At 46.7% G+C, this 18,803-nt stretch overlaps 1 protein-coding gene across 1 annotated transcript; it reads left to right on the top strand.

Moving 5' to 3' along the window:
• Positions 1-10,313: 10,313 nt before the first annotated feature.
• On the top strand, positions 10,314-17,988 carry LOC143440050 (mas-related G-protein coupled receptor member H-like). The gene is made up of 2 exons (XM_076926659.1): positions 10,314-10,482; positions 13,992-17,988. Exon 2 carries the CDS (start codon positions 14,021-14,023, stop codon positions 14,987-14,989), a length of 969 nt encoding a protein of 322 aa, XP_076782774.1. The 5' UTR covers positions 10,314-10,482; positions 13,992-14,020; the 3' UTR covers positions 14,990-17,988.
• Positions 17,989-18,803: the final 815 nt, after the last annotated feature.

Here is an 18,803-nt window from a genome sequence, read left to right on the forward strand (position 1 = left end):
GTGTGCATGTGAGCAGGTGTGTGTGTGTGTGCATGTGAGCAGGTGTGTGTGTGTGTGTGCATGTGAACAGGTGTGTATGTGTGCATGTGAGCAGGTGTGTGTGTGTGCGTGTGTGCATGTGAGCAGGTGTGTGTGTGTGTGTGCGTGTGTGCATGTGAGCAGGTGTGTGTGTGTGTGTGTGTGTGTGTGTGCATGTGAGCAGGTGTGTGTGTGTGTGTGTGTGTGCATGTGAGCAGGTGTGTGTGTGTGTGTGCATGTGAGCAGGTGTGTGTGTGTGTGTGTGTGTGCATGTGAGCAGGTGTGTGTACAAGCATGCATGCCTGTCCATGCCATGTGGACTCCAGAGATCAACTCTGGGTGTCTTTATTGCTCTCCACCTTTATTGTTTTTTTGTATTAATTCTTTCATACAAAGCATCTGTTCCCACTCATCCCAACCTCTCCCCTTAATTCCTCCAGATCTACTATTCTCTTTTATGTCCTCCTGTAATTCATTTCATAACCCACCCACTTCACTTCGTGCTGTCCATAGACTTCTGGGTCTGGGGCCATCCACAAAAGCGACTCCGCCTTGGTTTATGAGATAATGCTTTTGGATCATGTATTTCAACTAGACTGGCTGGTCTTTGAGCCCCTGGGCTCCTTCTGTTTCCATGTCCTAGAACCCAGTGATGGAATTCTAAATGTACCTCCACCTGGCTATTATGTGGGGTGTGGGCAATTTACTTCAGAGATACTTGTCTCCCCAGCCGTAGACTGGTTTCTTGAGTGTTAATTTAATTTCTCTGGTCTAGACTGTAAGTCATTTGGGAAAGAAACTGCGTTGATTGCCGCCATAAGGACACAGTATGGCAGTCAGATGGTATTCTGACAAGTGTCTGCTTCCTTGTTGTGATGAGTGACCTGGAGCCCTCTGGTTAAGAGCAACCACTCCCTGGTGATGACTTAGTAGAACTCAGACAATCCAGCCCCGTTAATGGCAAGGCTACAGCATCCTCATCATCCCTGGTCTATTCTGTCAGCTTCCTTACGTAAGAGCAGAATGACTTACCTACTATACCAGTGTGCACTTACTAAACAATTTTGGTGGCAGATTACAAAGGTGAAAATACAAATAACTTTGCTGTGTTGGTCTAAGATTAAGCAGTACAACACCTGAACTTCACACACTTTGTGGGGTTTGCCATGGGCAAGTCAATGTCCCAGTTCTGGGCCCCTCATCGACAGCCAGAAGATCAGAACTTAACATTCCTGGCTCTGTCGATACTGGACAGCCACCCCGTTAGCTTATGCTTAGTTTCCAAATTGGAGAAGACAAAACAAAAATATATGTCCTGCCAAGACAGTGCAAGTGAAACACAATAAATACATAGAAATGGCCTTCTTAACTCTGTTCCGACTTCAGCCAGCATTTAGGAGAGAGGATTACTGTTAGTGTTGATGCCTTCGGCTTGACCACACAGTGTGGGTCTCTGCAGCTCTTCTGTGTTGTCTCTTTCTTCATTCTGACCTTCCAGGGCGACTAGAGAAACAACGTGGGCAAGCCCTCCTCACAAACATTCTACGAGAACACGCTGGAGAAGGGGCTTTGTGTTCATGGCCAATAAGAGATAAGGGAACTTCATTAATACCTTTTAGCAGTTGGCTGCCCCTACACATTAGCCCAGGTTAGGCTCCTGTTGGAGGCACAAGCCTCAGTGTTTTCTGGGCCCTGAGACAGGCAGGTACAGACGTGGAAGGGAGTTGGGGGGGGGGGGGCTGGAGTCCTAAGTGCTGGGGGGGAAGGACTAGATGGCAGAGAAGAAGGTTTCCACAAAGCACTTCTTGGAAATGTACTTGGCTTCGCATGAACCTCTCCAATCCAAGATCACAGTCAGAAAACCGTTGGTGCAAACAAAACCCAGCCCAATCCAGGATCTTGCCAAGATTCATGGGAATCTCCCTGTACATCTCCTAAATGGGTCTGAATCACAGGGATTGCCAAGGGAGTAACTTGGAGTGAAAGTTCTAGAAGAGGAACAGTCCACCTGGGAAGCTGACCAACTCCACAGACCCACATGGACCCCTTGGCACAGTCTCCCTGAGAAATCCTTCTCTCTCACCCATTGCTTCCCTGGAGGAGACGCACAGTCCCTGGGGACTCCCTTGCTAGAGACCAGATCTGAGGGTTTCTCTCTAGCTAACAGGGTCAGTAGGGTTGGACCACCTGCTGTTACCACAGGGCAGGTATTCCAGCCCACACTGTGGCGACAGCTTCATTTATTTGCTTTATACCCCAACCTTCTTGGAAAGACACTCAGTAAGGCCGCCATCTCCAGCCATCTCTTAACCTCCATGCTGTTTATTCAGCAAAACTCAGCAAGCAAGTGCATGGAGCTTCCCAGTGGGGTGTGTGGAAACAGAAAATGTGGAGCCGAGAGACCAAATGTGACAGTGACATCAGCCAGCTGAAGTCCCCACTCAGCTCCACCACTGCCAACTTGAAGCAAGTCACGTAACTTCCAGAAGCCTCAGCTTCGGACAGGGACAATGGCGTGCTCAGATCATAGGGTCACCAGCAAGTGCTCAAATGTCTCAGCTGTTGCCCTGGCAGCTGAATGAGTCCTGCCAGTGAGACGCCTGTATCTTGAATTCGGAGTTCCATTTAAATCTTCAATAAGTCAGCTCATGGTTTTTATACTGCAAACTGTAGAAAGGGGGGCTTGCTAAAGTCGGCCAGACTGTCGGGCTATGGAGAAAGCGAAATGTCTAGCACTGAGGGTAGGGTGTGGTGGCAAGCAGGCATTCTGAAAACTTTCTATGCCCATTGGCTGGGGCTCCCATAACTCCCAAGCTGGGTCGCCTAAAACAGAATGCATTCTCTCACAGTGTCAGAAGCCAAGAGAGCAAATCCAGATGCCAGCATGGCCAGGCTCCATCTGAGGCTCGGTACAAGCCCTCCTTGCCTCTGTTGAGCTTCCAGTGGGTATCAAGCCGAGGCATCCTTTGCTTAAAGCTACAACACTCCTCTGCCTCTGTTGTCCCATGGCCTTGCCCTTACAATATCAGGGTACCAATCAGGCTAGATTAAATCAATGCGAGTTCACTCAATTTCAGTATGACCTGTATTGACTGCAATGATCTGATTTCCAAATGAGCCTGCAGTTGAGATGTAGTTTTAGGGGTTGGGGAACACACAGAAATTTGAACCTGGGTACTCAAGTTACAGAGCTGAATTGTAACTTCCCTGCTGGGAGCTTTAGAAAGGCATTGAGATCGGTTTTCTTACCCAGCTCAGGAAGCTGAAACTCCAATCATTCCTCAGTTCCACTAAGTACAATCTAAGGTGACCATGCAGCCATCGCCGCTGTCTGTCTCCTGAACCTTCTCGTCTTCCCAAACGAAAGCTCTGCTTATTAAAATACTATGTTCTTCATGGTCCAGTCCCTCCTCCCAGCCATCACCCTTCTTTCTCTCTGTAACTCTTACTCCTCAGGAACCATCTGTAACGGTAGGAGACATGATGTGTAAGTGCACTCTCCCACACAGGCTCAGGTACCGGGGCTTGGTTGCCAGCTTCGGGATCATGCAGCTTCTGACTTCATGATCGGATTACTCCATCAATGGAGTCACAGTGTGAGGGCATTATTGGAACGGGATGGAAGCATTAGGAGGCTGGCTTGGTTGAATGAGGTAGGGTACGGGCAGTGTATCCGTCCTCCAGCCCTTTCCTCTCCATCCTTCTCCCTCTGCTTCTTGTCTGTCATGAGGTGAACCACTTTGCCCTCCTCCGTGCTCCCATCATGCCGTTCTGCCTTATAATGTTCCCAAAGGAACAAAGCAAAAGAATATAGACTGACTGAAACCCCGGCACCAAGCCCAAGAGAGTAATCTCCTTTCCGTTGTTTATTCTGTTACAATAACGTAGAGACGATGCTTTTCCTTTTCGAGACTGGCTTCTTCCACTTACTATGATGTCTACCAGTTCCGTCTATGTTGTAGCCTGTGTCCGAATCTCTCTCCTGTTCAATCTTGCATTAAAAAATAATTGCTTTCTGTTGATCCATTCCTCTGGGAATAGACCTTGAATTGTTGGAGTTGTCTTTTATAAAATGTTTTTACTTTTAGGTGACATGTAACAGCATACTTCTGTCTTACTTAGGGTTTGCATTGCTGTGCACACCATGACCAAAGCAACTCTTATAAGGACAACATTTAATTGGGGCTGGCTTACAGGTTCAGAGGTTCAGTCCATTATCATCAAGGTGGGAGCACGGCAGCATCCAGGCAGGCATGGTGCAGGAGGAGCTGAGAGTTCTACATCTTCATCTGAAGGCTGCTAGAAGACCAGCTTGCATGAAGCTAGGATGAGGGTCTTAAAGCCCACACCCACAGTGACACACTTACTCCAACAAGACAGCACCTACTCTAACAAGTGCCACTCCCTGGACCAAGCATATACAAACCATCACACACATGTAGGGTATAGTGACATTTCAACACATTATGTACAATGTGAAACTGGTCTGTCCATCCCCTCAGACGTATCTTCATGCTGGAAACAAGAATCCTCTCTCTTAGCTGTTTGAGAATATTTAAGTGATTGCTGTCATGGTTAGTATTGTCAATTTGATGGATATAGAGTCACTAAAGAGACAATGCCTCTGAGCATGCTGGGATTTTTTTTTTTTTTTTACATTAGGTTACTTGAGGTGGAAATACCCACCCTAAATGTAGATAGTCCTATTCCATATGCTGGGGTACTGGGTTACATCGAAACAGAAACAAGAACTGAACCTCAGTGTTCATCTTTCTCTGCTTTCTGACAGCTAGTGCTCCATGTCCAGCCATCTCACTGTCCTGCAAACATACCCTCCCACCATGATACACTGTATCCCCTGAACTATAAGCCAAGATAAACCGTTTCTTCTGCAAGTTGCTTTTGTCAGAGCAACAAGATCATGATAATTAGGATGTCATCCTTTCTCAGAATACATTATACATTATAGAATTGAAGGAGACATGTTTGCTGACCAAGCCCTGAATCAATCTCTCTCTCTCTCTCTCTCTCTCTCTCTCTCTCTCTCTCTCTCTCTCTCTCTCTCTCTCTGTTCCTTTATGATTCTTGGGAGCCTATGGAATCAGTACCCTGCTAGACATCACCAAAAAAGAAACCCAGAAGGCACTCTGCATGTAATTTTGGTCCTGAACTTTACAAGCACGGAGGGATGATCCACAGGCAACTCAAATGACAACCAACTTCTGTAGAAGGAGCACTTATTAAAGGAACACTGGCTGGCTCACCAAATCTCCAGGAGGCAAAAAAAAAAAAAAACAAAAACAAAAAAACAAAAAAAAACAAAAAACAACCCAGGCTGTTAAGCTGGATTGCCAACAACTGCATGAGCTAAAAGCGTGTGGCAGATTTAGCTTCACCAAGATGTGACTGCTGCCTCCGTGAAGCACAGTGAGTCAGCAGCCCTGCCACCCCTGGTCCCCTGCTTCGTGTGCTGGCCTCTGTCTTGCCATTGACACCCCCGTGCTAAAGGTGCTTTCCGTCTCCCTTCACCTCATAAGCAGAGTCCATGGGGGCAAACTGAAGAATGCCTAGCTCACAAGCATGTGGATAGAGGGTCAGGAAGAGACTCACACTAGGGAACCTCCCCTCTCCCTCCTGCCACTCCAGATATAGAAAGGAACTCAGAGAGAGCCACCTCAGCTCTTGGTAACTTCTCTAGCTCTGTCTGTAATGGCAAGCAATAATTATCCTAATTACTCATACTGGGGCTTTCAGGGGGAGGTCTGTACCTGGGACTCCTCCCTCCCACCACGCCCATATCAGCCCCAAACCTCCAGGCCTGTCTTAAAATAAAAACCCTATGCTTGGTCTTCCGTGAGAGACCATTGATATTTTTACAGACCAGCCTTGGAAGTTCCCAGAACACTTCTTCCACTGGCAGCGCAGTTAACTTTGAAATTCTGCATTAAACTCAGGCTGGGTGGTGAGGTCTGTCAGACCATACTTCTCAAATAACACAGCTCCAGCCTCAGGCAACAAGAGCCTCTGAGAACAGAACTACTTCAAAACCACCTCAAAAAATAGCATCCCTCCTGGCCCTTGGGAAAATGCACAGGACTCTGCCAGAAGGCAGTGAGAAGCCCCTGTGGGTTCCTTATTTGTTGGTGCCATCAAGTGGTAGGTTTTTGGTTGGTTGGTTGATTGGTTGGTTGGGTTGTTTGTTTGTTTTGTTTTGTTTTGTTTTAATAAACGTTGCTTAGCAGGCTATGTGACCATCTATACTCAGATAAGTTTATGTCATGAAACATTCAATTTGGGGACTTGACAGCTCAGTCAATAAAGTGCTTACTAGGTAAGTGTGAGGAGCTGAGTTTGTATCCCAAGCACCCAGGTTAACCGTCTATAATCCCTGCACTCTGGAAGTAGAAAAAAGGAGAGGATCCCTGGGGCTGGACAGGAAATGAGAGCATGGCATAGAAAAGCAAAATGTTTACCCACCCAAACTAGAAGGGATCAGTAACATTCCACACTCTTGGGCGAGAGCAGGGGAATAATATACTTGCTACTGTTAAACTAAGGGGGAAAGGGGGCAGGGTAATTCATAGTAGCTGTTCTTAAGAAATAGAATTGGGACTAGAGATTGGCTCAGTTGATGGGGGGCTTGCTTAGCACTTGTGAAGTTCTGGGTTCCATCTCTAGCACTGCATAAAACCAAGTGTGGCCATGCACACCTGGAATCCTGACTCAGGAGGCAGAGGCGGGAAGATCAGCAGTTCCTTGTCTACATAGTGAGTTTGAGCTCACTCAGGACTACAAAAGACCCTATCTCAAAACGTAAAACAATAATACAGGTAGTGAAATTTACCCACTTGTGTTTGTTCCGTGCCTATAATCCTAACACTCTGGAGACTGAAACGGAAAATTTTCTGTGAGTTCAAGGTCATTTTGGACCACGCAGTGAGCTCCAGGCCAACTTGAGCTACAGAATAAGACAAGGGGTATTCGCCAGAGAAGGACTGCTCAGACACGGGTTAAAGCCAATAGAAAGTCTTTATTGGGGCTGGAAGGATGGCTCAGCCGTTAAGAGCACTGGGTGCTCCTCCAGAGGTCCTGAGTAAAATTCCCAGCAACCACACAGTGGCTTGTAACAATCTGTAATGGGATCTGATGCCTCCTTCGGGTGTTTCTGAAGACAGCGACAGTGTACTCCCATATATAAAATAAATATTTATTTTTTTTTTTTAAAAAAAGTCTTTATTGGCTGGCTGGCAACTACTCTCGGTGTTGGGGAGCCCCATGTAGTTCTGAGCCTTTTTCAGGGTGAACTTGTAAGAAGAAAACCATGAAGCTAGAGAGATGGCTCAGTGGTTAAGAGCACTGGATGCTCTTCCAGAGGTTCTGAGTTCAATTCCCAGCAACCACATAGTGGCTCACAACCATTGAAATGGGATCTAATGCCTCTTCTGGCACACATCATATATACACACAGAATATGTGTATATTAAATATATTTTTATTTAAAAATAAAAATTTTTAAAAGAAATGTTCTGGGTTGTCAAACTTCAGTGAACAGGAACATTTATGCAGAAAAAGAACTACAGAACCCAAAAGGCAAGGTTAGTACATTTAGAGACCTTCCCAAAACTACAGACTTTGATGGATTAGGTGTTCGTTTTTTGTTTTGACTAGTGATGCTGTCTATGTGCTGAGTTTTACAGCCCAAATGGCACTGCCATCATGGAGTCAGTTGTGCTAAGAAATGGAGGTCTAACAAAGGTCTAGGGGCTTGTCACGCCTGTGAATAGTACCATGAACTAAAGTATGACTGTAACATGAGATTTTTAGGTCTTGTTACAGCTTGGCTATGGAATGTGCCTTGAGGCTCACACACTGAAAGCTCATCCTCCAGCTGGTGGAGCTGCTAGAATGTGCTTGAAACCTTAGGAGAGAGGCTTAGAGAAGAAGAAAAAAAAAAAAAAAAAAAAAAAAAAAAAACCGTCCCGGGGAGTGTGCTTTTTTGTTTGTTTGTTTGTTTGTTTGTTTGGTTTTTCGAGACAGGGTTTCTCTGTGTAGCCCTGGCTGTCCTGGAACTCACTCTGTAGACCAGGCTGGCCTCAAACTCAGAAATCTGCCTGCCTCTGCCTCCCAATAAAGGTGTGTGCCACCACCGTCCGGCAGGGAGTGTGCTCTTATAAAGGTATGTGGCACAGGTCGTCCCACCCCTCCCCCCTCACACACACCTCCAGCTACCAGTACCCTGATTCTTAGATGAGCACCTCTGCTCCCTGCCACGATGCTCTCTCTGCCATATGCTGGGCCCTGAAACATTATAGACAGGTGACCCTGGCTGAAACCTCTGAAACCGTGAGCCCAGGAAGCCTTTTAATGTTGTTGCATTGGTTATTTTGTCACAGCAAAGGAGGCTGACTCAGAGAATACTAGCACCAAGGGAGGCCATTGCTGTGACTTTTCTCACTGGTGTGGTGCAAACCTTTGAAATAGATGAGAGGTGGAGGCAGGAGGATTAGGAATTCAAGGTGAACTAGTCTATAGGTGACCTTGTCTAAGTAAAACAACAAAACAGACAGCACTGAGACAGTGTCCCGTCAGCTTTGCCACATCTTATTGATTAGAATTGAGTCAGTTTCCAGTCCTCTCACACACGCACCTAAGGAAGGGGTATTACAACCAGGCGGTGGTAGCAATTGTGTTTCATAAAAAGTGCCAGGATATGTTTTATAAAGCACGGTATGGTGAGGTGGGAGGGGTGCCTCGGTGGGCCCATGCTGAGGTACCCCTTCCCCCTGAGGTATCAGCCGTATGACCAGTATAGTATAGAATAGAGTTTACTTAGGGCATGGGAAGCGGAGTAGAGAAAGAAGTGGAGACAGAGAAAAAAAGGTAGAGAGAGAAAGAGAGAAAGAGACAGAGAGAGAGAGAGAGAGGAAGATAAGAAGGAGGAGAAGAGAGAGGTGAGGGGAGAGGGAAAGAGGGAAAGGAGAGGAGAGGAGAGGAGAGGAGAGGAGAGGAGAGGAGAGGAGAGGAGAGGAGAGGAGAGGAGAGGAGAGGAGAGAGATGAAAAAAGGGGTCAGGGAAAGAAGAGAATCAGAAAGAGAGAGAAGGCTCAGAGAGATCAAGGAGGGGCCAACCAGCCTCTTTTATAGCAAGCCAGGCATCCCTGACTGTTGCCAGGTAACTGTTGGAGGGAGCCCAGAAGGAATGACAACAGTAGCCAAGGCTTTTAATCCCAGCACTCAGGAGGTAGAAGCAGGTAGATCTCTATGAGTTCAAGGACAACCTGGTCTACAGAGTGAGTTCCAGGACAACTAGGGCTACACAGAGAAACCTTGTCTCAAAAGCCAAAAAAAAAAAAAAAAAAAAAAAAAAAAAAAAAAAAAAGAGGGGGAATTACAAAGGCTGTGACTCATGTGATGGGGGAGTCTTCCACAAATACCAATGACTTTTTTTTTTTTTTTAAATAAATCTTCAAGTAGGGCAGGCAAGATGACTCACTGAGTAAAGGCACTTGCCACCAAGCCTGACAATCTGAGTTTGATCCCTGAGACCCACATGTTGGAAGAGACCAACTCTCAAACATCATCCTCTGACCTCCATGGGATGCCCTGACACGTGCGTGTGCACACACAGCCTGCTGGAGGTAGCTAGCAACACCACTATCTTTCTTCAATGCCTTTTTTCGTCTGCCTTCTTGGTATCTCATGAAAACGGGACGATGCTACAGCCCCAAGAATGAACACCACTGGCTGGGACAGGTCCAGCAGCTCGATGCTCCACTCCCTAGCAAATATCCCTTGGGACCATTTTTCAGCCTACAGTCGGCCTCACCACAGTCGTCCTGAGGAGGGTAACTCCATAGTACCTGTCCCAGTGGGAGGGCTGAGAGTTGGTGCCTGTAGACTGGCCTTCCCAGTATGCAGGGAGCCTTCCTCCTCCCCAGCCCTCTGCAAAGAGGGCCACGGCTGGCTGGAAAGAGAGGAATCCCGAGGGCTACTCTAGAGGCCGTGCAGAGAGTAGAGATGCGGGAGGCAGGAGTGAGACAGATGGAGGACACAAAGGTGTTCACAACCAGAGTGCTGATGCATATACCCAGTTCACTAACAACCAGAGAGGAATGCAGTGTCAGACTCCTACTGGGATAGATCAGGATATTTTCCCAATTAGCTGGGACTTGACGCAAACTACCAAAAGTGTCTCGTGATTGTTTATTAGTTTGACTGACAGGTCTCCGAGGAAAACTGGCCCCGCCCTCTGCCCTCGGGGCTTGCCAATAGGAATCTAAATTTCACTGTCCAGATCTGAAGCCAAAATAAGTCTCTGAGAACAGACCGGTGCCAGACTGGTGTGGGCGCTCTTTCAGCCTTCCAGAACCTTCTTGTCTGCTGAACAGGGTACGAGAACCAGCAGAAATAGCAAGCCCTAAGGGAAGAACCAGAGATCACCACAGTGGCTCCTCAGCAGCAGACCGTGAGTGCTCCCACTTGCCCGTTCCAGAAAGATCTCTGTGACTTGCGTGTGTGGGAGCCTTCCTCCTCCCCAACCCTTTGCAAAAAGGGCCACATTGGGTGGAAAAAGAGTCAGCTCTAAGAGAATTTTAAGGGCTGCCTTAGGGAGCTTTGTCTTCTGAAACAGGGGTATTGTGGTCTGACTACAACCACAGAGCCCCCCTTAAGAGCACCATAAAAAAATTTAAAACATGCCTAATAATCATTCCCCATATATGTGTGGGCATGCTCACAGGTGTGTGCACAGTGTGCATGGTGCTGGCTCTGCACACCCACTGAGCGACACTTGGTTTGGAGCGCTGAAACAACACCTGAAATAAAATGTGGCTGGCTCTGTTCTATTTTGTAGTTTTCTAGTAGAAAGCCATCACACAGATGAGAGCACATTTAACTCCCGCTGAGCTTCCTTGATTGACTGCATTTAAGAAGCTGAGTGAACTCATTAGTAAAGACCATAAATAACACATTCTAGACACCAGGGTGTAAATCCAAAATAGGGCAGGGGAACTGGGAAGGCGACTGCCCAGCTGCCACCAGAACATGTAGCACTGACCCTGGCAGGTTTTGCAGACTGTACCCAAAGACAAGCTCGGTTCCCCCTTCCCTCTATGTCCTCTTGCTCTCTCTATAGTGGATAGTTACAGACAGGTGTTGACTGAGGTGTCTGCAAGCAGACAGGAGGTTGAAGGGTACCTGCCTACAGGAAATGGTATGGTAGCATGTTAAGGGACTGAGGCAGGACCTCAGAGCCCAGAGTCCTCAACATGTTTCATGAGGATGGCCTCCAACTTCTCTGGGCTCCTTAACAACCATGTGGAATCAGTCAATCTGAATGATTAGTAAAATTGAACACATTAGTTCAGCTCTCATCTTCTGTCTCTCTGTCTCTCTGTCTCTGTCTCTCTGTCTCTGTCTCTCTGTCTCTGTCTGTCTCTCTGTCTCTCTGTCTCTCTGTCTCTCTCTCTCTCTCTCTCTCTCTCTTTCTCTAGACAGGGTTTCTGTGTGTAGCCTTGGATGTCTTGACACTCGATCTGTAGACCAGGCTGACCTTGAACTAACAGAGACTCTGCCTTCCAAGTGCTGCGACTAAAGGCGTGCACCCCCACCGACCCAGCTCTACTTTTTCTCTTAAATTATGCTTTGTTCCTATGGCCAGAATATTAAGACATACAATTTAAGTAAGTTCCTTTTAATTTACTATTACACTTGCATCCAGGCAGAAAGGTTAGTGTAGACAGCCCCATTCCCTTATTTGTTCAGACTTTTTTGGATGGCTAGCCCTGAGTATGCTCTGATTTATCACACTGCTCTGCACTTAACACTCAGCCCCCAGGCAGGCTGCTGCAAGTGGCTCCCTGGTGGCTCCTGGTCTATGACAAAGATCCCTGTAGGATCTTTCTGCCACATCCCCACCCCCAATTCTGCTCTTACCCTTTGCCCTTGGGCAGAGGGCTGTGAGAGTGGACTTAAGGAAGAGAAGGAGACAGAAGAGAATGAGATTTGAGTGGGAAGGACCTGTACTCACCTGTGCTTGGATCAGTCCGTGAAATGCCAAGGATGTCCTGCCTGGGGGTCTGGGGTACAGCTGGAGAAGACCAATTAAGGCCATAGAAAAGATCAATGCATGTTCAGAGGCCAGCAAGGACCCGAATTCCCAAGAGGAGAAAGTATGAGCAAAGCATCCAGAACATTCTGTCCAAGAAGAAACAAAATACTGAGAATATACCACCTTGCTAAGTGCTAAGCTAAGTTAAAACTTCTGGATATCATTTTTTCCCTATTGGATAGTTTTATTTTGAGAATGATCAATGCAGAAAAGGGCTTCAGTGTACACGGTCTCTCTTACTGCTTCCCAAAACAGCCTTTAAGCACAATTGTTTATTGTTCTCTGAGAATTTCATACATATACAATGTAATTTTGTCACACTTACCCCTACTCCTCACCTCACCCCTCTCAGATCCACACCCACCCTGCACAACTTTGTGTCCTTTTTCTTTAATAACTCACAGAGTCCAGTGTGAACTGTTTCTTCACAGAGACCATCACTGGAGCACAGCTGACCCACCAGGGGCCATAACCTTAAAGAATGCTGGCTGCCTATCTTCCACCAGTTGCCATCAGCTCTTCAGCAGGGGGTGGTAGCTTGTGAGCCCCTCCCCACTCCATGCTAGAATGGAGTGGCTTGATCTTGTGCACAGTTGCTGGGTTTCTTTTAGCCTCTAACTCTCAAGCTAGCGAGTATGACATTGACTTCTGAGATTCTTGCCCGTACCTCCTGAATACTGAGATTATAGGTATAAAACACCATTTCTGTTTATGCGGTGCAGGGGCTGGAACCTTGTAAGAGATAAGCAAGCACTCCACCAGACTGAGAACCATACTTTTGAGAACTGTCAGACAGGGGACGGACATGTTTTTGTACTCTGTGTCCAGAATTTAGAGTAATCTAGAGTGAATCTAGAGCTGTGGAAGTGGCTCTGTGTGTAAAGCGCTTGTCTGAAAATGGGAGGACCAGAGTTTGGGATCCCAGAAGCCATTTAAAATCTGGGCGCGTGTGATGTCTGCTTGAGGGGGCAAAGATGGGACCTCTAGGGCAAAAGAGGCTAAATTGTTGAAGTCCGGGTTCAGTGAGACACCCTGCATCCTTGCTTTCTTTTCTTTTCTTTCTTTTTTTTTTTCTTTTTTTTTTTTTCTTTTTTAAGAATACACTGTTACTGTCTTCAGACACCAGAAGAGGGCATCAGATCCCATTACTGATGGTTGTGGGCCACCATGTGGTTGGTAGGAATTGAACTCGGGACCTCTGGAAGATCAGTCAGCACTCTTAACCTCTGAGCCATCTCTCCAGCCTGCTTACCTTATTCTTTAAGATGGGGGGGGGGGGTTCTCAGTGTGCCTGGAGTTGGATGTTCCAGTAAGATTGACTGGCCACAGAATCCCTAGGGTGTTTCTCTACTCCCTTGCGCTGGGATTATGGATACATGCTACCATGCCCAGCTCTCCTTTGGGAATGCTGACAATCCAAACTCAGATCCTCATGCTGCACAGTTTTCTGAGCTGTGTCCCCAGCCACAGTTTAAATCATTTCAATGTCTTGCTATGTATCATTTTAAAACTCCTGTTCCTAATTCTGTCACCTCATTCTGGTAAGAGCTCTTAGACGTAAGAAACATGGAGGGCTTTCCTTACGGCCATGGGCAAAAAAACGAACTGTTGTAGGTGCCAGTATCTGGGGCTGAGGTCAGGAGTCAGTCCTAGTGTTAGTAGAGGACGTGGACATTTCAGTAGTGTCTACGGGGTGGAGAGCTGACAAGGGGGAAATGAGCCTGGGTATGAAAACAAGGAGATAGGGCAGGGGACTCTGACTTCCCTCATTCCTCAGCATGGGACAGCGCCTCTCCAGTAATACAAAATCATTTTGAGGTGCAGAACAGATGACGCCTGTCATCACCTCCCATTTCTGACCACAGGAGGCCACAGAGAAAGCAATCTCCCTGGGATGGAGCCATTGGCAACGACCTTGTGTCCTCTGGACTCCACACAATCCACCAGAAATGAAACCCTAAATGAAACCACCTTGTTTTTGGAGTATGTGACTGAATACTACACTTATACTTTAATCTCCCTGGTCATTTGTTCCCTGGGAATGGCTGGAAATGGCCTTTTGGCATGGTTCCTGATCTTTTGTATCAAGAGGAAGCCATACACCACCTACATCCTGCATCTCGCCATTGCCGACTTTATGGTCCTCCTCTGTTCATCCATCATTCAGATAGTGAAAATGTTCCACATCAAAGATTTCACCCTGCTGAGCTATACCATCCTCTTCTTGCTCTTTGGCTACAACATGGGCCTGCACCTCCTCACGGCCATCAGTGTGGAGCGGTGCCTCTCCGTGCTTTACCCAATCTGGTACCAGTGCCGACGCCCGAAGCACCAGTCCGCTGTGGCCTGTACACTTCTGTGGGCCCTCTCTGTTCTCATGTCTGCTTTGGAAAATGTCTTCTGCTTTCAGGAAGAGGATCCCCAGTTCCCAGAATGCCAGAACCTGAACATATTCTCCTCTGCCTTGACTTTGCTGGTCTTCGTCCCTCTCGTGGTCTTCTCTAATTTGATTCTCTTCATCCAAGTCTGCTGTAACCTAAAGCCACGTCAGCCGGCTAAACTCTATGTGATCATCACGGTCACCGTCATCCTGTTTCTCGTCTTCGCAATACCCATGAAGGTGTTGCTTATCATCAGCTACTATTCCGATTCTGATGATGGTTCTATACCAGAAGCCTTCCTCTACCTGGACCTGCTGTCCACTATAAACTGCAGCATCAATCCAATTGTCTACTTTGTGGTAGGCAGTCTGAGGAGGAAGAGGAGTAGGAAGTCCATAAAAGAAGCGCTGCAGAAAGTCTTCGAGGAAAAGCCAGTGGTGGCCTCGAGGGAGAATGAGGTACACTTCTCCCTGCCTTCATGACCTTCTACTAGGACATCCCCAAGGAAGGATGTTATCCCCTATGGGAATATGACACTGTTACGTAACCACTTTTCTATGTTCCCCACTGGTTCCTCGCTAAGACTGAAGTCCTTCATTCCTCCTGGAAATAAATGACAAGGGACACCGAGCACATGGCACGCTTGGCCACTGAGAACTTAATAGGAGCTAGTACTTTTTTCCAGTCCTGGGGATTGGATCTTGGATCTCATATGTGCTAGGCTAGTACTCTAGCCTGGAGACCGGGCTCTGGCCTGATCCTGTCTTCCCAGCACTAAGCGCTACGTGTCCCAAACACTGTCCCACTTCATCTTCCACTGTTGTCAATCCACTGTCACAGATAAAGGTAAGAGGCTAGAACAGTTATAAGATATAGGTGGTGCTGAACCAGACTGTGACCTAAGGAGTCGGCCCTTCAAATCCATCCTTGAGACCTTAATAACCAGGGCAGTCTTTGTATACTGTTCTTATTACTACTTCTCAAGTTCCTCTCCCTTGACTTCCTCTATCCTGTGCTTTGGATGCGTCAGAGGGAAACATGTTAGTTCATATAAGGGACATCCATGCTATTTTACAAAGCGTCTTCACTATCTGTACCTTGAGAACTCATCATGGGACCAGTTGAGAGAGGGAAGGGAAGGGATGTCCCTTTAAAGATGTCCTTTAAAGATGGCATCCTATAGGAATTAGAGGGTCCTCAACAAGACTGAGTGAAGCTTGGCTCAGGCATGGAAATTTCCACTTTCTCTCCCTTCCTGCCTTCCCTTCCTCTTCCCTCCTACCCTCCACCCCTATCTCCCTCCTTCTCTGGTTTTCTTCTATTCTTGGTTTTTTTGAGACAAGGTCTTACTGTGTATCTCAGCCTGACCTCCAATTTTTGATGCTCCTGCCTCAGACTTCTGAGAGCTGGGTTTACAGGCATGTTTCAGCATCCCCCGTTTCTTATCTTTTGTCCCTCCTTACTCCTTCTTCCTGTTGCTTAATAATATGAGCTGGTTACATGCATAGGAACAACATGCAATGCATTTTTTGTTACAAAATGTGTACACAACAGACCCACATTCTCCCTCAGCTCTCTCGGCATACAGCCACTACAGCGCCATCCCTTTATTCCTCAGCTCTGTGCTGAGCAGCTGATTGGAAATGCTGCTTCTGATACTTCTGAAATGGAGTGTTTTCTTTTTTTTTTTTTATCGCAAAGAAAACATTCCTCGGTAGTCCCGGGGCACTATGGACAGCCTTTGCTATTCTAAGGTCAGTCCCAGCTTCTTCCCAGCACTATTAATACATTTTGCTCATCCAGTCATTTTCTTACTGGGAGAATAAACCCAGAATGCAACTGGATTTCATAAAATAAGTCCTTAAATGTAAACCCCACAAGACTAGGGATTATACTGACCACTCTAACACTCGGCAGCTTTGGGCCTGCTCCAGCTATGATGAGAAGTTTCAGGGTTAGGGTTAAATGGTGGGTGGCTTATAATCCTACTGTAAACAAGCAAAAATGACCCATAGTCAGAAGTGTTTGAACTCAGTGAGCTCAGTCATCACAAGAAATGGAGCCCGGCATGGCAGTATCTCCATAATGGAAACGCTCAGGGCTGGGAGCAGGAGGCTTTCTGTGTGTTTGATGCCATTCTGAGCAACCTAGTGAGATCCTGCCTCAAAATAATAAAATAAAACATCTGAATGTCATTTTAGCCCACACAAATGGCAAAGCCAAAAATAAATTGCTGTATTTATGTGTGTGGTACTGGAGATACAAACCTATGGCTTCATGTCCTAGGCAAGCCCTGATCCATAATCCCAGTCAAGGGTGACTGTTGGTGAGAGCCTCTATATTTGCGGCGTCCAGCTCACTCCATCCTGAAATGGGTCTGGTTTGTGGAGTTTCGAGCTGGAAAGAGAACTGGACTTTTCCTTTGGCCCTGCTGCTGAGTTAGGAGAGTGTCTTGTCATTAACTCTCACCTGGGAACCTAACCGTATGTCCTCATCAAACACGTAGCTGTGAGAAAGTGCCTGAAATCACTGGCAGGCTAAGACGGGACACTGGGACATTGGGCGGCTTCAGAGCTAGAAACAAGACAACATCGTTTCTTCCATGACTGGCACTTTGCTTCAAAAAATTGCGCTTCTTCGATGGGTGTATTTCACTTGCTCTGAGAAACGCTGTAAAGGGACCTTCCCCCCCTGAATTTGACAATGGGACGTAGCTGTGAAATCCTGTGAAACCACGAGAGTGATAGCCTCGCATTTTTCTCATTTTTGTTTTTAATGTCAAAAGGCCGAGAAACAAACTATGACCACCTCCCCCTCAACCCCACCCAGTCCCTAAAGCAACGCCGGAGGACCGAGGACTGCTAGCTGGGTTGCGCTTTTCCTTACATGCGGGCTGCCCTTGACGAAGGCAGTTACTTATTTCAACCTCCAGGGGTCGCTCGCTCTGCTTTAGAGAACCACTTCAGTGACAGAAGGAGCTATAAATGGTGTCATTTCAAGCAAACAGAAACTTTCAGAAGCTTCCCTGAGAACTGAAGGAGGCTCTTTGAAACTGGGGGGAAGTCAGGCAGGATTTGGAGGTTTCCTGGACTCTGCCCTTTCCTGACCATGTTAATTCAAGGCAATGAAAATGTCCTACTCTGTATCACTGGGGATCGGAGAAACACCGAATGTCTGTCTCCGAATGTATGTTTCTCTCTGTATTAGTAACTGTGCACTTGATAGCTGGAGCCAGGCTGGCAACATGGTTCAGTAGGTAAAGGTGCTTGCCTCCAAGCTCGATGGCTTGAGTTGGATTCCACATGGCGGGAACAATGAACCAACCTTTGCAAGTTGTCCTCTAACCTCCACACGTGTGCTGTGACATGTGTGCACACACACCCCCATGCACAAATAAATAAATAAATAAATAATATAAATACTTAAAAATTAAATAGAAGAATTCAATCATCAAATGTCTTTGGTCCTATATAAAAGGATATAACACTGTTATCACTTAGTTATAAACACTATTAGACTACTGTTATTGTATATTCACTTATAAACAAATTGTAAATCACTTATTAAAAGTTGTGAAGATGTATTTATTACGTATATACTGTTCTACCCACATGTATGCCTACTTGCCAGAAGAGGGCACCAGATCCCACAGATGATTTTGAGACACCATGCTGTTACTGGGAATTGAACTCAGGACCTCTGGAAGAACAGCCAGTGATCTTAACCTCTGAACCATCACTCCAGCCCATAAACACTTCTTGACCATGCACTGTCTGTGGCTTTGTCCAAGGTGTTAGGAAAGGTGCCTAGTAAACCTGTGCTTTTCTGGGTCCCCTCGGCCTCTAGGCTAGTGGTTGTCAAACTTGCTAATGCTACAACCCTTTAGTACAGTTCCTCGTGTCGTGCTGACCCCCCATCCATAAAATTATGTTCACTGTGACTTCCTAACTGCAATTATGCTACCGTTAATGAATCATAATACAAAATCTGATATTTCCAGTGGTCTTTGGAGACCCATGTGAAAGGGTCCTTCAACCTCCCAAAGGGGTCACAACCCACAGGTTGAGAACCACTGCCCTAAGCTGTTCAATCCCTGAGGCCAAGGCCTGTGTACCATCTCTCGTCAACTCTAGAAAATTTCAGACATCCAAGAGGTACACTTCTTCTAGAGGATCTGAGTCAGGTGAATCACAACTGCCTATAACACAAGCTCCAGAGGGGGTGCAATGCCTTTGTCCTCTGGCCTTCATGGTCATGTGCACTCACATCTCATACCCCCACACAGACACACACACA

This window comes from Arvicanthis niloticus, chromosome 28 (assembly GCF_011762505.2).
Source record: "Arvicanthis niloticus isolate mArvNil1 chromosome 28, mArvNil1.pat.X, whole genome shotgun sequence".
Taxonomy (NCBI): Eukaryota; Metazoa; Chordata; class Mammalia; order Rodentia; family Muridae; genus Arvicanthis; species Arvicanthis niloticus.